This window comes from Ambystoma mexicanum, chromosome 5q, assembly GCF_040938575.1.
Source record: "Ambystoma mexicanum isolate Mex_15411 chromosome 5q, UKY_AmexF1_1, whole genome shotgun sequence".
Classification (NCBI taxonomy): Eukaryota; Metazoa; Chordata; class Amphibia; order Caudata; family Ambystomatidae; genus Ambystoma; species Ambystoma mexicanum.
In genome coordinates, this window is record NC_090933.1 from 160,794,661 (window position 1) to 160,813,974 (window position 19,314).

General features: G+C 45.7%; 1 protein-coding gene across 2 annotated transcripts in view; it reads right to left on the reverse strand.

The window, feature by feature from the left end:
- Positions 1–19,314, reverse strand: part of LAMA1 (laminin subunit alpha 1) — a 679,286-nt gene that overhangs the window by 341,798 nt on the left and 318,174 nt on the right. For both annotated transcript variants that reach the window (XM_069620697.1, XM_069620696.1), the window contains exons 18-19: positions 14,042–14,128; positions 10,975–11,186 (exon numbers count right to left, since the gene is read on the reverse strand). In XM_069620697.1, the coding sequence (XP_069476798.1) occupies positions 10,975–11,186; positions 14,042–14,128 (299 nt within the window). The remainder of the gene's footprint in view (positions 1–10,974; positions 11,187–14,041; positions 14,129–19,314) is intronic.

Below are 19,314 nucleotides of genomic sequence, written 5' to 3' on the forward strand. Positions count from 1 at the left end.
GTCTTTGGGGCTCACAAAATACCCCAACAGTCTCCAGGCCGCTTGGCCTAAAAATCCAAGTTACACCTCACTAATGTCACTCAATAAGGTCGAAACATGTCTGGGATTGCATGAGGTCTTGTGCAAATGAATGTGGCCAAGCAGTTTGAGAGAATGGCATTTGGGAGAGATTGTAGGTCACTGAGATAATTCTGAGAGGTTAAATAAAGATGTTCCATAATAACTTACTAGAAAGTCTTAATACTATTAAAGACACAGAGGTGAGCATTATCTAGATACTATGGAAGAGCACCTAAGAGGAACCTCTCCTCCTGGGAGGAAAAAGACACAAAAGAGGAAGCACCTTACTGAAGGGGGAGGTATCCCGGCTCGCAAGAGCAGAATCTCTCAGAGCCCCCAGCCCCCACCCCGAGCCAGCCAGAACATGCCACTGCTGCCGCATTGGATGCCTTCTCCAGGCTAAAGCAAGCCTTTATGAATAGGAAGGTAACCCCTTCCCATGATGGACCCTCTTACCCTGAGGAGGAAAACAGGGGTAATAGACCCTCAAGTCCGGAGGGAGATGGACAGGGCATGAAAAACGATCAGAGCAGAGGCGTTTACAACGCTGATCACTCCCACTCCTCCTCGGAGGATGAATTTCAAATAGAGGGTTCGAAGCCCTCAAGCTCGGGATTGTGGCAGCCCCCATCCACAAGAATACAACTGGGAACAAGTCTCCTGCAGAGGGGATGTTCAAGCCGGAACATCTAATACATCCCAGATCCACTGACTGGGAACCGTCTTCCAGGACAGCTAAATATATTTATTCCAGACTGCGCAAGCCCCTCGATAAAGAGGTTAGAGCCAGACTCCGAGCCGTATTCCCCATCCAGATATTGCAAACAAGGTAGCTCTAACACCGGAGCTGGATTCAAAGATGATTACTTTCTTAGGCAAAAATGTGAAAGACCCTAGAAAAGGCATAGACCGTGCCTGGAAGCCATGTCAGGACAAAGTACTGGACGTTGCAGGTCCACTGGCTAAGATTTCAGACCTAGTGGAAGCAGCCATTAACTAATCTGACCCCATTGATCCAGTGATTCTCTCTGGTTGGGTTCAGCGGGCTATCTGCCTGCTAGGAAATGCTAGTTGAGCCATTTCAATGGAATGTCGGAAAGGCATTCTAGATAAGATAGACGCCAAATTGAGTGAATTAGCGGACACAGAGTCACTCTCCTACTGCACAAGGCCTGCTTTTCGGAGATCCTTTCATGAAGGAAATGGCTAAGTTTGTCAGGACCTTCACAGCATTGGACAAAGTGCAGGCCTCCATCAAAAGAGTCTTCACTTACAAAATTTTCTCCAGGGCGGGACGAGGTAAAGGTCGCTCCTCTGGCCGTTATTTCTTCAACAAAAGACCTCAGCACTCCAGAGACCAGCATAACGCCTGGCAAGAACGCACCGACACATTCATCCCCTCAATGTCATGAACTACAGAACACGGCCCTTTTGGACTTCCTGGTCCTTGTCTCAACTGGGCTTACACTCCCTTGTACTCCCAACATGGCCGTCCACTATGAAACACTTTCCTCGCTCTACACCTTGGACGTAGCATGTTCTATTAATAGACCATGCCTCCCGCGGCTCTGCGCGTCTCAATGCTATTGCAAAGTAGCGACCTGATGTGTACTCCGTAGCTCGCGGTATTGTTTTACTTGCTTCTTTCCAACCAACCCCATTCATAGTCCCTTTCCTTCCTTTCTTGATTCCTGGACTTGTGTGCTAGTAGCGCACTCTGTAAATTTCCCGGATTCCTGGATCTTTGCATCCCGGAACTTTGAACGCACGCTGGAGTCGGAAGAGACTCGTGCAGCCTTATTCAAGACTCGATTCATCCGCAAGAAGGCATTGATCAAGAAATCCAGCAAAGTTCGAACTCAGGTGAGAAGGGGGAACTCCTTGACAGTTTGAGATGCCACCCGACCGAACTCGATATGGACAGGGAAGCGCCGTCCAGGACCTGAAGCGTGGCATGCAAGAGCTATCAACTGAGGTGCAGAATCTAAAGGCGGAAAACGCCGATCTCAAACAATTAGTTCTAGCCCGTGATTCTGCCACAAAAGAAAGTGTGTTGCGGGGCGGTATAGTGGACAAATGCGATGGGTCAGCAAAAATCCTTCGCGGATTCCTGGATTCATGTTTGGCCCACTTTACTTTTAAGCCCTACTACTTTTCAACTCCCAGGGCTAAGGTGGGGTTCATAATTTCCCACCTTTCAGGAAACGCCTTAACCTGGGTTACGCCCCTCGTTAATTCCGGCAATGCTCTCCTAGATGACTATGATGGCTTCATACAAGCCCTTAAGACCATGTTTGACCGTCCAGAGCAGGTCTATAGTGCTCAGGAACGCCTGTTAGACTTTCAACAAGGATCCCAGGATATGCTCACCTATGTTACCCGATTCAAGCAATTAGTCAAGGAAGCTGATTGGTCCCCTGAGGCGAGTTTTACCCTTTTCAGGAGAGGACTGAATGAGGAGATTAAGGATGAGTTGGCCAGAGTGGCTCACCCAAACTCATTCCAGGCACTAATGGACCTTCCATGCAAATAGATTTCCGTATCCAGGAAAGGAAGGCAGAGAAGAAGAAATCCAGAGGTAATCCTCCGAAGCTGTCCTTTGAGAGTACCACCAAGACGGATACAAACCCAGGCTCAGTCTCTGAACCAGAACCCATGCAGATAGCAGCCTTCCGTGGACCTATATCCCCGCAAGAAAGGATGAGAAGGATTCATACGGGGTTATGCATGTAATGTGCCTCAGACAAACACTTGGTTAGGGAGTGTCCTCTAGCCCCTCCTCAGCGTTCGGAAAATGCCAGCTCCCGATCATAGATGGAGCAGAGCTTCGGGAGAGAGATGTTTGCTCCACATCAATTCCATCCTTGAACTCTCCTGGACAGAACAATTTGGTGATACTACAGGCCTTCCTGTCACCCTCCAAGAATAAGACCTATCCCATTCTGGCCTTGGTAGACTGCAGAGCTATGGGAATTTTCATTGATCAAGACTGGGTTGTTAGTCATCATATTCCATACGAGACACGAAGCACCATGCAGCCGGTGGAAGCAATCGACGGAAGATCCCTCACTTCAGGACCCATAAGCCTGCAGACAAAAGAAATCCAGCTTTCCATAAACCATCACCAAGAGCGGATTACATTCGACATCATTAAGTCAGCTCATTACTCCATGGTATTGGGTATGCCCTGGTTACAGAAGCACAATCCGTATATCAATTGGACAGCAGGATCACTATTCCTAGGCTCAGAGTTTTGTATGCCCCACTGTCTATTCCTGGATCCCTCCTCAACACCCCCTAAAGAACCACTAAGAGACCAGCAAACACCACTCATGGTTTCCAATATCATACAAGTCCCAGAGGCCTATCAGAGATATGCTGATGTATTTTCAACTGCCATAGTCCAGGCCTTACCCCCTCACAGACCTGAAGACTGTGCCATAGATACAGATCCCTCAGCAGTGATTCCCTTCGGCAGAATGTTCATCCTTTCCGAACCAGAGAAAAAGGCCCTGCGAGAATACCTGAATACCAACCTTGAAAACGGCACCATAAGACCCTCAAAATCTCCAGCGGGTGCTTCATTGTTCTTTGTTCCCAAGAAGGACACCAAGGAACTCAGAACTTGCCTCGACTATCGTGGCTTAAATCAATGCACCCTCAAAGATCGGTACCCACTGCCCCTGATCTCGGATATCCATGAAGCTGTGAGAGGCGCCGTAATATTCACGAAGTTGGATCTCCGGGGTGCCGATCATTTGATCCATGTCCGGGAAGGAGACGAATGGAAAACAGCCTTTAGAACACCCTTTGGTCACTATGAATATCTAGTCATGCCCTTTGGACTAGCTAATGCCCCGGCAGTTTTTCAACGTTTTATGGATAGGGTGTTTTCTGACATGTTATTCCTCTTCGTCATTGTCTATCTGGATGACATATTGATCTTTTCCAAGGATCCTCTAAAGCATGAAGAGCATGTAAAGGCAGTATTACAACGACTCCGTGAACACAAACTTTAAGCTAAACCCGAAAAATGCTTGTTTCAGGTTACTTCGGTTCACTACCTAGGATTCATCCTTAGCCCAGAAGGAATTGGTATGGACCCTTCAAAGGTAAAGGCCATACTGGCATGGCCCGCTCCCACGTCCATGAAACAAGTTTAATCCTTCCTGGGGCTTGCCAACTTCTACCGGAAGTTCATTTCTACCTTTTCCGAGATCGTTCAGCCGATCGTTGCCCTCTTGAAGAAAGACACCCCCTTTATCTGGTCTACACCGCAAGATAAGGCATTCCAACGTTTAAAGACAGAGTTCACGCAAGCTACCATCTTGGCCCAACCCGACATAAATCGGCCATTCCTAGGGGAAACGGATGCCTCTAACTACGCCATAGGAGCAGTCTTGAAGCAGGAACTTGAGGATAAACTGGAACACCCCATTGCTTACCTCTCACAAACCCTGACTCCCAGTGAGACACATTACTCCGTCCTGGAAAAGGAACTGTTAGCCATCCGCCAAGCCTTCACTGAATGGCGACATCTACTTCTGGGTGCTAGATATCCAGTTCAGGTCCGCACGGACCATCAGAATCTTCAAATTCTACAGTCGTTGGAGTGCAGGAACAGTCGTCAGGCGCGTTGGGCCTACTTCTTTGCCCAGTACCAATTCCAAATCACTCATGTTCCCGGATCACAAAACCTGATTGCTGACACCTTATATCGACATCCTGACTATGTAACTACTGAAGACAGGGCCTATCCTAAGATGTTTCCCCACACGATCTTTGTAGCTCAAGCAGTCAACCTCCTGGAAGAAATTTGAGTGCAAACCCAATCCTCTGACCTCTGGAAGGATATTTCAAGGAAGAATCCATGGAACTTAAGAGTTAAGGAAGGATATTTATTCAAGGACAATACACTGGTCATTCCTACACAGAAATTACAACAAAGAATAATAAACCTCTGTCATGATACCCTTCACTCCGGACATCGTGGCATAACCAACACCCTCCGTCTCATACAAAGACAGTTTTGGTGGCCTGGAATGAAGACCAACGTACAGCAGTACATCAAAGCTTGTACTATCTGCAGTCAAAATAAACACGATAACAAGAGACCGGCGGGTCTTCTACTGCAACCTACACTTCCAACAAGGCCATGGGAATTCATTGCTACAGACTTCATTGTGGAATTACCACCTTCTCGAGGATACACGACCATCATGGTTACCATAGACTTGTTCACTCATATGGCTTATTTTACACCCCTGTGTAAGCTACCATCCTCGTCCGAGCTTGCTTATTCCATTTACATGGACTTCCTTCCAAGATCATATCTGATCGAGGACCTCAATACGTCTCTCAATTCTGGAAACATCTCTGTCTCATTTTGGGAATCCAACGCACCCTCTCATCTGGTTATCATCCCCAAACCAACGGGGCCACAGAACGTGCTAATCAGACCCTGGAGCAGTATCTTCGATGTTTTGCCACCAAGGTTCAGGATGACTGGTCGCTCCTGATACCCGTGGCTGAATTCGCCTACAACAATTCCGATCATTCAGCACTTAAGACCAGTCCCTTTTATTGTAGCCAATGTTTTCATCCATCGTTTCTACCCTCTGTTCTCCCTCATCCTACACCAGTACCTATTATCGACTCCTGGATAGAAACCCTCATCAACGTACACCAGGAGGCCAAAGAAAACTTAGACAGGGCCAGAACACAGACTAAGAGGTATGCAGATTCCAAAAGAAGACCAGGTCCTTCTTATGCAATTGGTGATCAAGTCTGGTTGTCCTCGAAATTACTACCCCGACATCTACGGCCAAACAAGTTGGCCCCTCGGTACTATGGTCCATTTCCCATCAAGGAAATTATCAATCCAGTTTCATACTGGATCAGACTACCAGACTCCTGGAAGAAAATTCAGCCAGTATTTCACACATCCTTATTAAAACCCTACACCCAATCCTCCCGGAAATCCTGCCGACCTCCTCCTCTGCTGGTCGACAACCAATTGGAATATGAAGTATCCCGAATATGTGACTCCAGGTATAAACAGGGTCAGCTTCAATACCTGGTTGAATGGAAAGGATAACCTCCTAGTGAAAGAACATGCGAACCGCTTTCTAATCTCAAGGCCCCTCGACTCCTCAGAAGATTTCACCTTATACACCCGGGAAAACCCAGAGGAACGGGTCTTCGGAGGAGGCATGCTGTCATGAACTACAGAACACGCCCCTTTTGGACTTCCTGGTCCTTGTCTCAACGGGGCTTACACTCCCTTGTACTCCCAACATGGCCGTCCACTGTGAAACGGCTTCCTCGCTCTACACCTTGGACGTAGCGTGTTCTATTAATAGACCACGCCTCCCGCGGCTCTGCGCGTCTCAATGCTATTGCGAAGTAGCGACCTAACGTGTACTCTGTAGCTCGCGGTATTGTTTTCCTTGCTTCTTTCCAACCAACCCCATTCCTAGTCCCTTTCCTTCCTTTCTTGATTCCTGGACTTGTGTGCTAGTAGCGCACTCTGTAAATTTCCCGGATTCCTGGATCTTTGCATCCGGAACCTTGAACTCACGCTGGAGTTGGAAGAGACTCGTGCAGCCTTATTCAAGACTCGATCCGTCCGCAAGAAGGCATCGATCATGAAATCTAGCAACGATCGAACTCAGGTTAGAAGGGGGGAACTCCTTGACACTTAAGAGGTCGTGGAAGAGGGCGTCCATGGAGAAGAACGGCTAGACACCCAGCCCAACAACAATCTTCAGGTCAGTGTACTTATAGCAGCACCACAAACGCCCATAGGAGGGAGGATAACAATGTTTTTAAAAGCTTGGGATAGCTTATCGGGAGATGCCTGGGTCAGGGACATAGCTCACGGTCTGCGCCTAGAGTTTTTCGTGCAGCCCGTTCAGACCTGTCATCCTACTCCTACAATAATGTCCCAAACAGATCAAATTGCTTTAGGCAACGAAATACACAGTCTATGTCAGAAACAAGCGATTCGCCCCTGTGTAAGTCAGGGAGGTTTCTTCAGCCCCATATTTCTAGTACGCAGAAAACAAAAGGTGTGTCCAGTAATAAACCTAATAGCTCTCAGCGAATTCATCATCTACTGCCATTTCAAAATGGAAGGTATACACATGCTCAGGGACCTCCTGAGACTGAACGATTGGCTCATGCGCCTAGACCTGAAAGACACTTACCTCGCAGTGCCGATTCATCAGGCACACGTAAGCTATCTGAGATTCTCATGGAGAAATCGAGATTGGGAGTTCACAAGTCTGCCTTTCGGGCTCTCCTCAGCGCCTTGGGTTTTTACCAAACGTCTAAGGCCTGTAGTAGCTCATTTAAGAGAACAAGGTGTCCGTTTTATAATTCATTTGGACAACATCATCTTTATGGCCCAGTCACAAGAACTAGTTCAGACGCAGACCAGACTATCCATAGACTTGTTACACAGCCTCGGTTTTCTCATAAACTGGGAAAAGTCAGTTCTTCATCCATCCAGGAACATAGAATTTCTGGGGTTCGTAGTGGACAATCAGAATTCTGAACTCCGTCTCCCATCAGCCAAGATCCACTCCACGAAAGGGAGATATGCTTGCAGAGGAGCCTGTTCTCTCTTCGAGAGCTAGCAAGAGTGATAGGTTTACTATCCTCCTCCATTCAGGCAATATTTCCTGGCCCCCTTCACTATCGAGAATTACAAAGATTGAAGGACCAGCACTAAAGACACAGCCTTTTTTATTCCCAACTCCTGACATTATCACCTCAAGCGAGGTCAGAGCTCAACTGGTGGCTCACTCACATGAAAGCCTGGAACGGCAGAGCCATCTTCGGATCTGCCCTAGATATCATCATCGAGTCAGATGCCAGTCGCTCCGGTTAGGGAGCGAGATGCCGCTCCATAGCCATGGGAGGAACTTGGTCTCCTCAGGAGCTGGATCTACATATCAACTGCCTAGAGCTTCTTGCAGGTTCTTTTGCAGTACGCTCTTTTGCCAGAGGCAGAGCGAGCTGCTCTATCTTGCTAAAAATTGACATTTCCACGGTAAGGTGCATCAGTCATCTGGGTGGCACCAAGTCGAGGCCTCTTGCAGAATTAGCCAAGGATTTCTGGCACTTCTGTTTGGAACATCGGATTTCAGTCACAGTGAAATATCTCCCCGTTCTCACAAACATGGTAGCGGACTGGTACTCCCATCACTCCACAGATTACAGTGACTGGAGGCTCGACAGATTAGTCTTTCTCTGCCTCCAGGAGATTTGGGGTCCGATGTCCATAGACCTCTTCGCTTCCAGACTCAATACCCAGCTACCAGTGTTTTATAGCTGAAGGTCGGATCCAGCAGCAGCAGCAACAGACGCATTTCTGCAACAATGGTCCCAGGGGATACTTTATGCCTTTCCCCCATTCACCGTGATAGCGAGGACCCTGGCAAAGGCCCGTCAGGGAAATTCGGATCTAGTCTTCATAGCACCGGTCTGGACCTCTCAGACCTGGCATCCAGTTCTTCTGGAACTTTAATCGGATTCTCCAATCCTACTACCCCAGTTTCCGGATATCCTACTAGATCCATCAGGGCAGCGTCATCCCCTTCTTCTCAGCGGTTCTCTGACCATAGCGGCATGGAGGATTTCAGGTCAAGATGGAGAGTCACCGGCATGTCCCGCATGGCGATCAGCCTCATCGAGGAAAGCTGGGCTCCTACTACCCTTAATAGGTATTCAAACTCTTGGGGCGCCTGGATCACCTGGTGCTGAAGGAAAGGATTACATCCAGTTTCAGCACCTTTAGAGGAGATACTGGATTTCCAAGCGTCTCTAGCAGAAATCTAGCAATTTCTTTGGGATGTTAACAAAGTATTGAAGGTTTTCCTGTCATGGCTGCATAATGAGGAGCTATCGTACAGCCCTATCTAGCAAACTTACTACCCTACTCTGCTTGGTCTCCTGCTGGAGAGTCTCTGACATCAGAGCTCTCGCTCTAGCGGGCAGGACCTTCTCTCCTGACGGCATCGTATTTCATATACAGCGAAGGACAAAATGTAATTCTCGGGTGATCTCTTACCCCGCCTTCAGAGACCAACGCAAGCTTTTCCTGGTTAAATGCTTGAAGGTTTAAGAAGAAAAGACAGTCCCACTTAGGACCTCCCTTTATCGGCAAATATTGATAGCTCTGCGTAAACCGCCAAAGCAGTTTCTGCCCCAACTTTAGCACGCTGGGTGCCCTGGACACTAACTCAAGCAGGGATAGATACCCAGCACTTCGGAGCTCACTCAGTGAGAGGAGCCATGGCCTCCAAAGCCTTTCAGGCTGGACTTTGCCTAGAAGACATCATGAGGATGGCAGACTGGGCAAGCGAATCAGTATTTAAGCAATTCTACCTGAAACCGGTAGATCAGCCGGCATCTATTGTGGTAAGTAAGCTTTAAACAAGCATAATGTGAGCCTCCGGTCTTGACATAGAATAAAGATTTTCCATAATAACTTACTAGAAAGTCTTAATTCTATTAAAGACACAGAGGCGAGGATTATCCCACACGGCGAGAAAATAACACTCTGTATCACGCTTAGTAGTGATTAAATGCATTACCATGAATTGTTGAGGACTTAGAATTTATATGTATTCTGCCAGAATAACTCAATGAAATTTCTCTCCCACCCCGATAAGGGAGCTAGGGTTGTAATATACATGAAGTAATTTTACTCTTTTATCCTTTTTTGACAGTGCCTGCAGACAAGTCTGTCTGATTGGCAGCTCGACACAGTTTTCTTCTACAAGATGGCTACAGTTACTATTCTACTATGGACTGCCAAGTTCGCAGCTTCGAAAGAGGAAGTTGCATCATGTTCAGGGCTGTTAATGAAGGGATCTGGATACCTATTGGAGGACTGGGTCACATGTTGGTGGACTCTAACTCTAGGGAAGTCTTCTGGGAAATGGAGTTTTTCCTTTCCTCAGAGACTCATGGACATATTATACTGTGTTACTATGTTGTTATATACTTGTTATATTTGGTGCACCTTTTTTCTCTATGCGCATTATTCATGTTACACTTGGTGCACAAAATATCTTACTGCTGAGCTTCCTTTACTGTTTTTAATAAAGAAAGAGAAGCATAATGCTCGCCTCTGTGTCTTTAATAGAATTAAGACTTTCTAGTAAGTTATTATGGAAAATCTTTATTGTTCCCTGGTGCGCACCGGGTCCAGTTCTTGGCTTGCCGCTTATGATCCCAATGTAGGAATAACATCAGGTAGTACTGTGTCTTTGGGGCTCACAAAACACCCCAATGGTCCCCAGGCTGCTTGGCCTAAAGATCCAAGTTACACCTCACTAATGTCACTCAATAAGGTCGAAGCATAGGTCACTGAGATAATTTTGAGAGGTTGAATTTGTAATAAATTCAGAATACTCATTCCAGATTCCAGTATAATGATGATCATCTATACAGCCCGCACTGCTTTAACTGCAAGTACTGAATGAATGACCCCAGAGAATTACATGATAATTCAGCCTTGTTGGAATTCAATCGCATGACCAGCTGATTATACACAGATCTTTGCAGCAGGTATTCAACCCAGTAGCATGTCCATCTTTCAAGCTTTGTGAAATCAAGGGGGCTGTGTGAGAGAGGAGCACAAAGACATTGAAAAATGAACAATAGCTATGTTTAATTAACCAGTCATTCTAGGCAGGACAACGACCGAACCATTATCAAATAAGGTATGTAATGTAATCTGGACTTGTGTAGCGCAACTTCTCACATTTTAGCAGCCTCTTGGCGCTGCACGGACAATACATATAGGTTAACGGCATTCAAAGGAAACACATTTTAGGTATCTAATATGATTTGATCCTAAATTTAACATAGCAAGGAAAACATTCAATGCTCTTTACTTACCGCTGCAGTTTTTAGCAACCACTGCATCCCCGTAGTACCCATCCGCGCACCTCTCGCACTGCCTGCCAGCGGTGTTCTGAATGCATTTCAGACATTCTCCGGTAACCGCGTCACAGTGGCCAGGCTCCAGGGTGTCTACATTGCCATTGCAATCACAAGGAACGCAGGTTCCGCTGGGCATCGATGGGTTTCCATAATGGCCATTGGCGCACCTTGATAAAAAATAAGCGGAGAGTACCGTCAGTTTGTGAATGCATCATAACCAGGTTTTCAGGATAACCAATGACCAGTTAAATAACGCCAATTTACTCAAATATATTTTATTTGGTAATCCAGCAATCATGGGTGGCTTTTGAGGCTGGGCTTGGAGACAGTTGGAATAGAAAATGTCCTGTATTGCACATGCACAGAATGCAGAAAAGAAAGAAATACCACTAATACACCGCTCTCAAGATATGAGTGAGGCAAACATGTGAGATGATTACACAAGGTATGTTGTATGTATTTTAATAGTACCAATTTCTGTCTATGGGGATTTTGAAAAGCAAATCTTCACCATAAAGGATGGTTCGTCCATGGTGAAAGGTGAGGACTACCTCACCCATGTGATGTAATTGCCAATTTCTAGGGCAATCCTAACACAAATCATTCGGTTTTAGGTGCTGATCCGGATTTATTTTTAAAGCTGTCATCTGTTGTGTTTTTACATATACATAACCTTTATAACGTTTTGGCAAAGAACAACAACTTTTCGTAAATCAATGATAGTTATTTATAATCATGTTTCCATTATTTAAAGCCTTTTAATATGTAAGCAAAACCTGCTGACACGGTTGCAATTCTAAACATCAGGCCCAGCATTTTTAAATGTTGGGACTTGTTGCATATCAACTGGCAGGCAACCGCCTGGAGTGCCAGTCTGCAGTGGGGGTGCGGTCACACACAGCGGAAGGGTTGAATATTCGGGTGTGACTGCAAGGACCGGCCAAACCTCACTTCATCTTGGCCAGCAACAACATGAAGGGTTTTTAAATAATGAAAATCAAGACCAATTGAATCTCGCCAGAGATGTTCTTTTTTTAAGTCTCTTCTATGGTGTTTTAAAAGATGTGCTTTGGACCGGGCTCTGGGTACAGCCGCACATTCATTTAATTCTGTATAACCAATGACCAGACAAAATATGGGGCAAGCCATCACTTGTTGCATCGTGCCCAAGAAACTAACCAAACCTAATTTAGGATAAAAAGGAAAAAGAGCTAAATTGAGGCCACAGGGCCAGGGGTTGGATTGCAAGCTCCACGTCATTTTTTTTGTAATACACAATGTGCCTACCTAACCGAAGCAATTTCAAAGTGCCTCACCTGATCTAAAGCATAAAAGAACCGGGTCAGCGAGTTGCTCGTGGTAGCGCTTCAATTATTTGTTTATTTAGTTGTATGGTTAAATGGCCAACATTACCAGGTGAGGTCGTGCATGTCACACTACACTACAAGAAACATCTTTTGTTTTCCAGAATTTAGAGTTCCTCTTCCTCCAAATTGTTGTTGACAGGTTGATGTTTGGCTTGATTGTTTGGTGTGGGCTTTGGGCTTGCGTCTGCCAACCTGGTCCTGATATGGTCCTCAAGGCCTTCAAGACCCCCTTTTCCTTCCTGTCACCCTACCACTTCAGAATACCTTCTCATTGAAACAATGGGAGTGGCCGAGTCTGCTACTCATGAAATTAATCAGTCGGGCAGGGTATGGCATACAAGATTTTATAGGTCATGTTAATCAATATTTTGACTGCGCCCATCAGCACCCTGGTGGTTTTATAGCACCTGACCTTATCCGAAAGAGGTGACATATTCTGACCCCATCAAACTTGTCACCAGACTTTAGTCTGGGAAAATATAATATAGGGGGCAGAGGAGGGTTAATGGGAAAGAGGGATTAGGCAGTAAAACGAACAATGACTTTGGATCAAGGATGCCAGCTCTCATACGTGCAAAAGCGAGGATGGTCTGGTGTATTGAAGATGAGGGGTTTACACATGAGGAACAACTGCAATGTCTCTCTTATAGAGCACAGTGTTTGTGGTCAAAGCAGCAGGTTATCTCAAATAAATAGAAGTAGTCTTCTGCTGCCCTTTCCCTTTCCACATTTTGCCTTCTTCTCCTCTCTTGACTATTTCTTGGTCGGATGATTGGTTTATGAAGTCTGGTGCCCCGCATTTCCGATGACAGTGTGTATCTCTGTGCTTTCACTACTTAAAAATACAAATTCTGTGGAGTCCCAGAATATTATGCTGTCACTGAGCATGTGCCAATACCTTGGCACAAGGTGTAACCTATTCACTGGAATGCAGGAAGAATGTGTGTTTAGAATCTAAATAAATGAAAAAAGCTCAGATGAATGGTAAACGCAAATTAGAAAGAAAATGGAAAAAGAGAACCGATAATGACACCACTCCTTTTATGGAAGATGGTGTGTGGCTCAGAAGCTGACGAGGGTGGTTGGTGGATGTCCCGTCTTGTGGGGCAAGCAACCACTACAAATGGAGTGGCAAGTAAGTTGCCTACAGTATCAAGTGTAGGATTAGCAGGGGTGCCGGAAGGAGGAGGCTCCCTCCCAAGGGAACACATGAATAAAAATAGAAACTACAGAGTGGTACAAACAAAATAAATAATGGCAGAAAAGGGAAGCATTTCTCACTAGCAGAGTGATGCGTTCTGGCCTTAGCACAGAAGTGGCTAAAGATAGGGCTGCTGTGAAAGCACAAAGACACACATTTTTCAAGCGAGGCACTATGAGCAGTGCAGATGCTTTCGCTGGCAACAACAGAGTATGTTAAGTGTATTTGCAACAATTAGGAATTAAAAACAGGTTAGGATATATGTGAAGAGAAGGGTTCAGGTCCACTCCATTAAGATGACCGTACATTGTGGAGATAGAAGACAAGACTACACTCTGCTGCCTTTTAGGATCCTCAGGCAATAACCATACACTCATTAGACTGCACGGGTTCTCCAGAATTGAGTAACACATGCATAACTGGGCTGCAGAATCAAGCTAGCTGCCATACTCACCTCTCACAGCGAGAACCAGCATAACCTGCTGGGCACTGGTCACAGATCACGGCACCTGCCTCATCCAAGTGGCACGTCGGGCTGAAGCTGAAACATACAAGGTAGGCTGTTCACATGCATGAAGAGATCCTGCTGAACATTTAACATGAAAACAAGCAATTCAAACACTGGAGATGATTGGCAAGGAAAGAGATTGTGTCATGACTGGGACAATAGAAAGGCACCTCCAACCCATTATTTTCAGCGTCTTCACCTTTCACATAGTCATACTTGACCCACCTAAACCTGAGCAAAAAGGGGACCCCTATGCTTTCCTCAGATCATCTACTCGTAGCTGTGGTCTAGCAGTCAAGGCCAATCCTTAGAAGGGGAGCAGGGCAGAGAAGAACAGAGAGCAACGAAACAGTACTTTGACTAATAAATTGTCCATACACCAAAATATAATTGAAAATATAATGTACATCTCATTAAAGGTAGGTAAGATGCGGTGGGTGGTTACAGGTAAGTAACCCAAGTTCTGAAAGTCTCTAAGAGTGTTTCTAACTCATTATCTGTAAAATGAATGTACTTCTGCTGAGCCACAAGCAAATTCATGGTGACCCAAAAATGTCAACATAAGGGTTGCAGAATAATAGTTTTCTGAATCTGAGAGCTTTGATTGTGCCGACGACAGAAGTTCCTGAAGTCGAGGTTGTGGTGGTGCCATTGGTGGGTGTTCGTCTGTGATGTGGTGCAGTGGAGTCCTTTCCAGCATGGAGGATCGCAAGGTCTGACAATGGATACAGACCTACAGAAACCATCAAAGTATTGATAGAAGAACATGTTGTATTGCATTAGGGTTCCTGGGAAATTATGAAGGATAAATGATAGCTCACAAACGCAGTCCTTAAGTTTGTATAAGAGCGGTTAAATTTAAACTAGATGCAAACATTTGATGAAACCCATAAGTCTCGAAGGACTTGAACAAGGACATGCTGAAGAAAGTAAATATAAGATTTGAGGCATGATTTATTTTGAATAGATGCTATGAAAACAGACACAGGAGTGATGAACAAGATGTGGCTCCTAAAGACTGTGTGTGGCAGCGTTAGGGAGAATTGTAAGAAATGTGCTAATTCCATTCTACCTTGGAGACCCCCAGCACTTTTTGCTAGACTTTAAGACTTTTAATTTCTAACCTGGAGAGAGTGAGACCTTTCTCCCACTCTCTCATGTATTTTTCTGTGATTTGGACCCTGTGTTTCTTTTGGTTGTCGAGTCTGACAAACGCCATAGGCATCATCTTTTACATTGTGTCACACATCACCTTCAGTGCAGTGACACAGGGAAGTCTTTCAGATTTCCCAAAGGTTTAAATACCTTCTCTGGGATAAACGACTATTTCACAGAGCAGTAAAGTGAAATTAACTTGACTTAGCATTGTAACTTGCTAGACCCAGCACACCCTATCTTACAATAGAGTGCTGGAGGGGTCACCTAGTATCCCCTTTGTCTAGCATCTCATGTAACATTTTTTATGTTACCCTTTTCTCACTGAATGGCTGGTGGCAGTGGTTTCGTTTGAACTACCATGGTATGTATTTACCGCAGGCTGTGTTGCAGCTACAGTAAAGCAAACACGGGAGCCATCTTTGTGAAAATGGCACCGGTCTTCTTTTTTCCACTATTTCTTTGTGGAAAGGTCCTTCTTCAGATTTACGCTGCGCACCAAACCAGGTTTGGTCTCTTTTTTCATTTTGCCTTTGGTGGGATTCACGAGTGAAGCCCGCCTCTGGCTCCAGAGTGCCTGGGGTAGGCAGGAAGTGAGGGAGGTGCCAGAAACTCCCTGTGCTGAGTCTCCTAGGAGACCCAAATGCACTCTGTGGTGATTAGCTGGCTGACTGTCCGGCAAGGACAGCTACCCTGCCGGGTGACTGACAGCTGGGCTGGAATGAATGGGAGAGAACTGAATAAAAGGCAAGTCTTTTGGCTTGGAAAGCAGAATCGACCACTGGACGAAGGAACCGAAGAAGAGCTTGAAGAGGACACCTGAGGAGGTCCAACAAGGCCGAAACATGTCTGGGGTTGCTTGGTTTTCTGTGCAGAGGGGACCTGGCCTAGCAGTTCGGGCTGGGCTGCTACCTTCGGTGGCGGCAGCTGCTGACTGATTTGCACATGGCTGGTCCCCTTTTGCAATGGCGCAGACGGGCTAAAAAACGGTGGTGTGGAAGGTTGCCCAGAGCAATTGCCAGTGGTTTAGATTCATTCAAAACCTTCCACCCATCACTTTTGTGGTCAGTTTGATAGAAGAACATGTTGTATTGCATTAGGGTTCTTGGGAAATTATGAAGGATAAATGATAGCTCACAAACGCAGTCCTTAAGTTTGTATAAGAGCGGTTAGATTTAAACTAGATGCAAACATTTGATGAAACCCATAAGTCTCGAAGGACTTGAACAAGGACATGCTGAAGAAAGTAAATATAAGATTTGAGGCATGATTTATTTTGAATAGATGCTATGAAAACAGACACAGGAGTGATGAACAAGATGTGGCTCCTAAAGACTGTGTGTGGCAGCGTTAGGGAGAATTGTCAGAAATGTGCTAATTCCATTCTACCTTGGAGACCCCCAGCACTTTTTGCTGGACTTTAAGACTTTTAATTTCTAACCTGGAGAGAGTGAGACCTTTCTCCCACTCTCTCATGTATTTTTCTGTGATTTGGACCTTGTGTTTCTTTTGGTTGTGGAGTCTGACAAACGCCATAGACATCATCTTTTACATTGTGTCACACATCACCTTCAGTGCAGTGACACAGGGAAGTCTTTCAGATTTCCCAAAGGTTTTAAATACCTTCTCTGGGATAAACGACTATTTCCCAGAGCAGTAAAGTGAAATTAACGTGACTTAGCATTGTAACTTGCTAGACCCAGCACACCCTATCTTACAATAGAGTGCTGGAGGGGTCACCTAGTATCCCCTTTGTCTAGCATCTCATGTAACATTTTTTATGTTACCCTTTTCTCACTGAATGGCTGGTGGCAGTGGTTTCGTTTGAACTACCATGGTATGTATTTACCGCAGGCTGTGTTGCAGCTACAGTAAAGCAAACACGGGAGCCATCTTTGTGAAAATGGCACCGGTCTTCTTTTTTCCACTATTTCTTTGTGGAAAGGTCCTTCTTCAGATTTACGCTGCGCACCAAACCAGGTTTGGTCTCTTTGTTCATTTTGCCTTTGGTGGGATTCACGAGTGAAGCCCGCCTCTGGCTCCAGAGTGCCTGGGGTAGGCAGGAAGTGAGGGAGGTGCCAGAAACTCCCTGTGCTGAGTCTCCTAGGAGACCCAAATGCACTCTGTGGTGATTAGCTGGCTGACTGTCCGGCAAGGACAGCTACCCTGCCGGGTGACTGACAGCTGGGCTGGAATGAATGGGAGAGAACTGAATAAAAGGCAAGTCTTTTGGCTTGGAAAGCAGAATCGACCACTGGACGAAGGAACCGAAGAAGAGCTTGAAGAGGACACCTGCTGCAACTCCTGGACTGTTGGTTTGCCCAGTGAAGCCCTGCTGCAGTGACGAAACGCCAAGTTTGCATCGACAGAGAAGCCCCTGCACGGACAACTTCTCCCCTTGAGTTGGTGGGACCATTCAACTCTAAAGTAAGCCACCTGGACATCCATCTCGGAGCTAGTTGAATTTCCACAGAGTCGCTCCTGGAAACCGTATAGCCAGGGAGAGGAACACCAGATTGTGTGCGTTGCTTTTAAGCTGGCCTAGACCTTTTGGAAGATCCTGAGGACTCCCAAGAAGCAGGACTGACCAAGCTTGAGCCCCCTCAAAAGAGTGCAGGTCCCCAGAAGCAAGGAAAGTCCATCTCGACAGCCAGGAACTGCGGTATTGCTATTTGTGGTAGTCACAAGGAGCTGAAACACTGAACAGCCACTGAAAGTGAAGTTTGCCAGTTGCGAGCTTTGACCGTCCCAGTGCATTGCAGGAGTCCCCTGACATCCTCCCTATTGTCCCCACGACTGAGGCCCAGGAACAGTGAGATCTGCAGAGCTGCACAGGAACAGGAGTCATCAGCTGCATCTTTTTCTTCATTTTTAAGGTATTGTAAAAAGTCTGGGAGAACTTACCTCTTACTGTAGAGTGCTTAAAACTTCTGCAACTCACAAGTCTAATCAGCTTGTGGCCCTATATTTGATTCTTCTTTTCATCAAAGACTCCAAATAACTTTTCCAAGATTTTTCCATTTACTTACCAGAAGTGCTTCATCCTATACATGACTTTTGCCTGTTGACTTTGGCTTAGCCTATTGAATTGTATGACTCTTCTTGGAGGATCCAAAAGTATTTGTCTGTCTAGAAATATGTGTGGTCTCTTGTTGTTCTAATAACCTTTTCCCTTTGCCAACTTCTAAGAGTATTCTAAATGCCAACAGTAAGATATTAATGTCCCCAGCATCCTAGTTATTGAAGTCAGCTGTGGGTGTAGGTTGTGTCTGTGGCCAATCCCAAAAGGGTCTTTACTGATTTAGAAACTAAGAGTGTATATTATTGAAGTGTATTTGTGTTTTACTATTATATTGCTCCCTTCTGAAGAAGGCTTATTCTAACTGACTGATAAATAAATTAATAATTGTTTATGCAAGAAACCTTGAGTGTAAGAGTTTATTTGAATACCTGTAACTGTAAGTCTCTGTGTAACTCCACTACAGCTCACATTGACCCCTCTTGAAATAAGCCTGGCTGCTCAACACGCTACCAAAACTGTGTAGTACAAGCTTATACCAAAGGTTGGGTTTCCTATACCTGTAGTCAGAGTTGTGTGTAGTGGTCCCAGAGGGTACTGCCTACAAACTTTGCCTAACAGCACCATATGCCACACAAGTTTTGTGTTGTAGGACAAAGGATGGTCCAAGTCGTTGTGTCCTTGCTGGCTCAGCGCTCAGATAGGCTTTGTAACGTGAGGCCACAGATGCGGTCAATTACGGGGCCTATCAGTGCATGCTCTCTCACCTCTTCTACATTAGGGTCAGCACAGTGGTAGGTCAAGCGAGGTTTCCAGAGGGAACACAGCTTGAGAATTGAGACTCAGTCGCTCCCATAGGGTTAATTGAATAGAGCACAACACCTTGATATCCCTCTAGTTTATAGACGTCCAGTGTCTGCAGACACTGGGTAGAGCATTGCCATCAGAAGTGCAAATTCTAGAGAACTTCCTCACGATTACATATCTGTTCTGCACCTTCTTCTGGCTTTGGCACAAGTCCACGATTCAATGAGATAAAGACAAA